Raw genomic sequence first — 6,000 nt, 5'->3', positions numbered from 1 at the left:
GATATGACAACTGAAAATACACCAAAGAAAATTTACATCTATCAAAAGAATTCTTTCTTTGTCCACAATAATTGTATAGTATATTATGTTCAAATCGCAGAAAAACATACAGTATTTTGTTTATTTGACTAACTATTAGCCTTGATGAATGTTCAAACATAAAGCTTGTTCATTGAGGTTATAAAATCTGATCCATGTCAAAACAATAAGTACGTTAAAGTTTTTTTTTTTTTTATTAAATTCGATCTCTTATGTACTAAGAAAGCCAAAATTGTAGGTATTTTGCATTTAGAATGTTGTATAATTCGTTATAAGAGTGGATGGAACAACATTATGTAAAACTATGTAGAATGTCATGCATTGCTACATTTGATGATAAGACTCTAGTCTTTATGATTAGGTTAGGAAATCACAAACTCAAAGCTACCATAGTGCAACAAATTACAATCTATTAATGATAATCTTAAGGTTAAAGCACTGATAATGACATTATAATAAGGGGTGGAATCTAAATTTAATTTGAGTTAAGAGATGATAAGAAGCCCAAATACTTTGCCTTGGGCTGGAACCAAAGGTAAGGGCCCAAATCTTATTTGAGTTAGGAGATGAGGCGCTATGCAAGGCCCAAACACTTTGCATTTGGATTTTTTTTTTTTTGTTTAGAGAGCTATAAAGACGGATGATGAATATCGATCTCAGGATTCCATGAAACTGAGAGGGAAGCTCTAACTATTAGAGTTATCCCTCACTTTGCATTAGGAATTAGGATGTATAAATGTGTAAGCCATAGGCTTGTACACAAGGATTCATATAGGGAACCAGAGGCAAAAATGAAGCAGAAAGCTCCAATTTTTTTCTTTTTATTTTTTTATTTTTTTGATTTTTTTTTTTTGTATTTTTCAAGTTTTTTTGTAATGAACATAAAGTTTTAAACTAAAATAGTTGCCAACTACAGATCAAACTAAATAGGAAGAGCCATACAAAACTAAGACCTTGTACCGAAAAAACAACCTTGAATAGGTTGTCAATGGCAAAATGAGCTTTAAAACTCGTTGCCATCACCAAAGTCTATGACCAAGACTCTTCCTATTATTACCAACACCAACTACTAACTAGGGGAAGCCAAAGACTTCCAAACATATAAACGGCGACTCTTGCAGAAAGATATTCCTGTCCGCGGCTGCTTGAAAACTCGACTTTACCCATGACTAAGAAGCTTAACATCATCAGGCAGGTATAAACTCAAAAGGATATCAATGGTGCGTAAAAAGGAGGGCCTTCCCATCTGCAGGAGACAAAATCTAAACGGGCTGCTTCATCCCGCAAAAATGACCAGGGTAATGCAGTTTTTGCCAAAAGATACCCCTGGAAAACAATTAAACCTGAACTGATGTAACTGTCGAGCTAGTTATCATGAGCAGAAAAACTAAAGATTGTGGTGATATTCAGCAGAGAATATCACATTTCCACAGGTTACCCATGAGCATATCGACACTGCTGCTGCTAAGTGAATTGCAGTGTTGGAGGTTCAAACCAACCAGGCTTTTTCCTAACTGGATAAGGTATGGTAAGCTCTTGTTTGATATCCTAGAACAGCCTGATATGGAAAGAATTTGTAGGTTCAGTTGCTCTGAGCATGATAAAGCAGCAATGCCTGAATCTGTTACTGCAGAGTTTGAGACATCGAGATCATTAAGCAATGGGCAGCTACCAGAAATGACCACTAAGCTCATATCAGTAATCTTCCTGCACCCATCGAGATTGAGCTCTTTGATGGTCTCACCATGGAGTCTAGCAACAGCAAGAACAGATTCATCGGACAGGTTTATGCAGCCACTGAGGTTCAACTTAGCTAGCCCAGCCACAGAGCTCTCAAGAAGCGAGATAATACCCTCATCTGACATCCCATAGAGGCCACTCAAGTCTACCTGCCTTAGGCTTGGACACATCTTACCCAAAATACTCAAGCCAGCACTACCAAAGGCAGGGCAGTTTCTGATGGAAAGACATCGAAGGGATATGCAAGGGTATAGGAGGAGGGAACCTTGGAAGGACACATCCTTAATACCCATGCACTTGACAAGGGAAAGTGATCTGAGCTTAAAGCTGCAGTTGGAGAGGGTGGCAATCAAACCAGGTAGGGTAATCCTATTGCAATCTTCCAAATGCATGCTCTCTAGAGCTTCGGCTGATTTCGAGAATGCCAATAAACCATTGTCTGACATGAAGCAGCCATTGCGGAGGTAAATCTGTTTGAGGGCAGAGCAGCCCTTGCCAATGGCTTCAATACTGAAATCTGTCACTCCCAAACACGAAGAAATCGACAAGGACACCAAAGCCTTCAAACCTTGGGCATTACCCATCACCGAAAACCCTTTCTCAGTCACATTCTTGAGGTTGCTCAAAGTAAGGCTGGTGATGGACTTTCCATAGTGGCCAATGACAACCAGAGAGAAATCAGATATGTTTAGGTTCTGTAGCTTCACTTTGGTCACAATTGATGAGTTTGATGAAAATAAACTTGCAAGCCCTTGATCCCCAACTAAAGGGCAGTCCTTGATGGAGATTAAATCCAGTTTGGGGCAGCCCTGAGCAATTGCTTGCATGCTGTCATTGCCTATTCTAGGGCATGATTCAATTGATAAGGTTGTCAAATTCGGGCAATTTTCAGCAATAGCAATTAAACCCTTGTTGGTAATAGAAGGGCACTGGCTTAAGTCAAGCTTTTCCAACATATGGCATTCTTTCGCAATCTCAGAAAGGCCTGCATCACCAATAGAGGAAACATTCCACAGGGACAAAGATTTTAGAGATGGACACCCACGAGCTATAGCTGAGAGACCAACATTTGTGACACCGTGAGTAGAGTTGCTTCCCCGAATAGAAAGCTTCCCAAGTCCACCTCGAGCAGCAGTTCCAACTGCAATAGCAGCAAGTCTAATATCTGTCGCTTTCTTCCCTTCCACAGATCTCGTAAGACAGCCATCCACTTCTTTGTCCTCAGACACCATAGTAGTGTCATTGTTGCACATTTCAGCCCTGCGGATTCTGCTCAAAAGATTAAGCCAATGCTTGGAGACGCAAGCAGAATTGCTTCTCTCTTTGCCAGCCATACGCCTGAAGATCTCAAAGAGGCATTCGTCGGGAAGAACACTGATGGACAATCTCTTCGCTTGCTCAGTTTCCTGACCCCAGAGTACAAACGGGGCACTGATGCGTGCACGTTTGCAAGCAGAACCAAATACATCCACATTGGCCATTGAGTTAGCACAAAATGCACTCTCACTGCGTAGTTCATCTTTCCCTGAAAATTTGATAAAAATTGTATACATAAGCAACAGCAAATTACAAAAATAAAACAGGACATCATGCTGAAAATTGTTATCCTTCCCATTTCATATGAATTTTATCCTACCAAAAAAAGCTACAAATTTCCAATTAATCATGAAGCAAGAAAAGTTTTCCTGGTATACCCAATCCATGATTAAGTAATATTTCAACCAAATTACAAAAACCCAATTGAAATCAAATCATCAGTTATGATCATGATCTTAGCTAATTGAAAAAATTTAACCCTATACCACATTTCATCTTACGCAATTATAAATACCCCATTAAATATAAATTGGCATTTGGGCATTATGCAATCTAACTTGATCAATTAATCAAAATTCATACAATGATTTCATATTTAGAAAATAAAGACTTATTTTACTACTTTAGACATGTTATAATCATACCCTCTCAAAATTCACTGAGTTTGATCACATTCAGACAAATTAAACTTAAACCCAATTGAAATTCCAAAATAAGAAATTAACTAAGCTATTAATCAAAAAATAAAAACAGCTAATTAATCAAGAACAAGGTGAGAAAACATACCACTGTAGTTAACAAGAGTCGGCATGACTGAAATTGAAGTTGAAAATCTACAAAAGAATCCAAATTGAAGAAAAACTCAGAAATTATAAACAAACCCCAGAAGTGCTGAACAAGATTAACAGCAAATCCAAAGCACATTACAAAGATTAACAATTTAATCAAGGTGAAAAGAAGAACCCTATAAGAAGAAGTTTATAGGGAAAAAAATGGTTGATGAAAAAATGTGAATATGAAATGAAATAATGAAATTGAAACAGGATTTATATGGGTTGGTAAGAGAAAAAAATATGAAATGATCAGATACATTATGAAAGTACCCCCTTAAATGTTTTCCATAAAATGATAATAGTAAGGTCTAATACAATGTATCTAAATGATCCTACAAAAATAAAAATATTACCGATTATAACGTTATTCTCCCGACCCCACCTCTCTCTTTCATTCCACTTTTGCCTTCTAAGAAACTTGAAACCGCTTCCTACTAAACTACTAGTACTCCCTAGTTGGTTGCGAGCGAGTTGGTAATTGGGTCGTTTGATTTAGTTTACATTTAAGTTAGATTTATTTAAGTCGATTTATGAATTGATTGTTGAATTTATTTAATTGGGTTGTAACAAGTGAGATAGTAATAAGATCATTTGGTTTAATTTATATTAGTGAGGTGGCAATAGGGTTGTTTGGTTTAGTTTTAAATTAGTGAGGTGGTAATAGAATCGTTTGGTTTAGTTTACATTTGAGTCGGATCATAATTAAGTGTTGGGTTTATTTAGGCCAAGTCAATTTGAACGAGGTATCTTTGATGTGTGTTGTTAATTAGATGGATTATTATGGAAAATATATATAAATACTAGTCATGTTTATTTTAAATCTTCTTTTTTATTAACTGGGTGGACAGGTGTCGAGTGACAATGTGGCATGATTTTATGAAGGGGTTACACTCACATGTTGTGCATGTGCTTTATCAAGTGCATTATTGCTGCAATAATAAAAATAGTTATTGATATGTTGAATCCAATTTGATTTGACTTATCCATGAAATCCAAGATTGGTGGTTTTAAATTAAATCTAAAATCCAAAATAAGGAAAATCGTCAACTTTTGGGCCTTTATTGGCCTTGAAAAAAAAAAGTGTGTAAAAATTACTTTATCAACAAAATTAGCCTAAAAATGACCACCAATATCATAATAGGTCTTTTTTTTAAAAAAAAAAAAAACATCATAACAGGTCTTGAAAACATAATTTTTTTTTTTATTGGAAACAATTGAAAACATAATTTTAAAAGTTAATAGTTGGCTAACAATTAAAATAACAAGGGTATGTTGAAAAGAAAAAATTAAAAACCCGGTTTATTCCCTTTTATTATCCCTCTCAACCCATTTGAAATTTTTTCATTTAATTCACTTTAAAAGAAAATAATCCGATCAAATTTTTATTCGATTTGAATAAAATAAGATTTTATCCAGATAATAGACACTTTAATCACGTATATACATACATATATATATATGTGTGTGTGTGAGGGAAGTAGATGAATTGATCATTTTGATCGCCAAATTCGATTGATTTTAATTTGATTTGGTTTTGGACCTATGCAAAACCCTACCAAAGACTCAATCTTGCGATCTTAGGGAATGAAGGAAAATGCTTTACCATCCAATAGATGAGTTCCCTAATACTTTTGAGGTTAGGAGACAAAACAATAATTTAACAAATTATAATTTTTTTTTTAATTGAATTATTAGTCTATAATTGTATAAAAAAACATATATATATATATATATATATATATATATATATATATATATATATATATATATATATATATATATATATAGATAATCAAACTTTGCCAACAACCAATAACCACCAAGCCACTAATAAGTAACAAACAGAGATTACATGGATTATAAAGGTAAAGACTTGGGCTTAGGAATAAACTTACACGTTCAAATAATTAAGAATTGATGAAAGATAATATGAAAACCCTGCACAGAAAAAAATTAAATAGATAAATAAATAAAGTATTAATAATAGAGGGGAGAAAACATGGAATAGCAAGATTGAAAATGGAGTTAGAGGGTAGTAAAAATGAAGAATTCAACATGAAAAATGTGCTAA

The 6,000-nt window shown here is 34.7% G+C and overlaps 1 protein-coding gene across 1 annotated transcript; it reads right to left on the bottom strand.

Annotated features, from left to right (window-relative positions):
• Positions 1–479: 479 nt before the first annotated feature.
• Positions 480–3,930, bottom strand: LOC110707954 (EIN3-binding F-box protein 2-like). The gene is made up of 2 exons (XM_021886043.1): positions 3,883–3,930; positions 480–3,304 (listed from the first exon to the last, which is right to left on the bottom strand). The coding sequence occupies exons 1-2, from the start codon at positions 3,905–3,907 to the stop codon at positions 1,446–1,448; spliced, it is 1,884 nt and encodes a 627-aa protein (XP_021741735.1). The 5' UTR covers positions 3,908–3,930; the 3' UTR covers positions 480–1,445.
• Positions 3,931–6,000: the final 2,070 nt, after the last annotated feature.

This window comes from Chenopodium quinoa, unplaced genomic scaffold, assembly GCF_001683475.1.
Source record: "Chenopodium quinoa cultivar QQ74 unplaced genomic scaffold, ASM168347v1, whole genome shotgun sequence".
NCBI lineage: Eukaryota > Viridiplantae > Streptophyta > Magnoliopsida > Caryophyllales > Amaranthaceae > Chenopodium > Chenopodium quinoa.
Note: the sequence above shows the minus strand (reverse complement) of the source record. Positions and strands in the feature narration are given on the sequence as shown.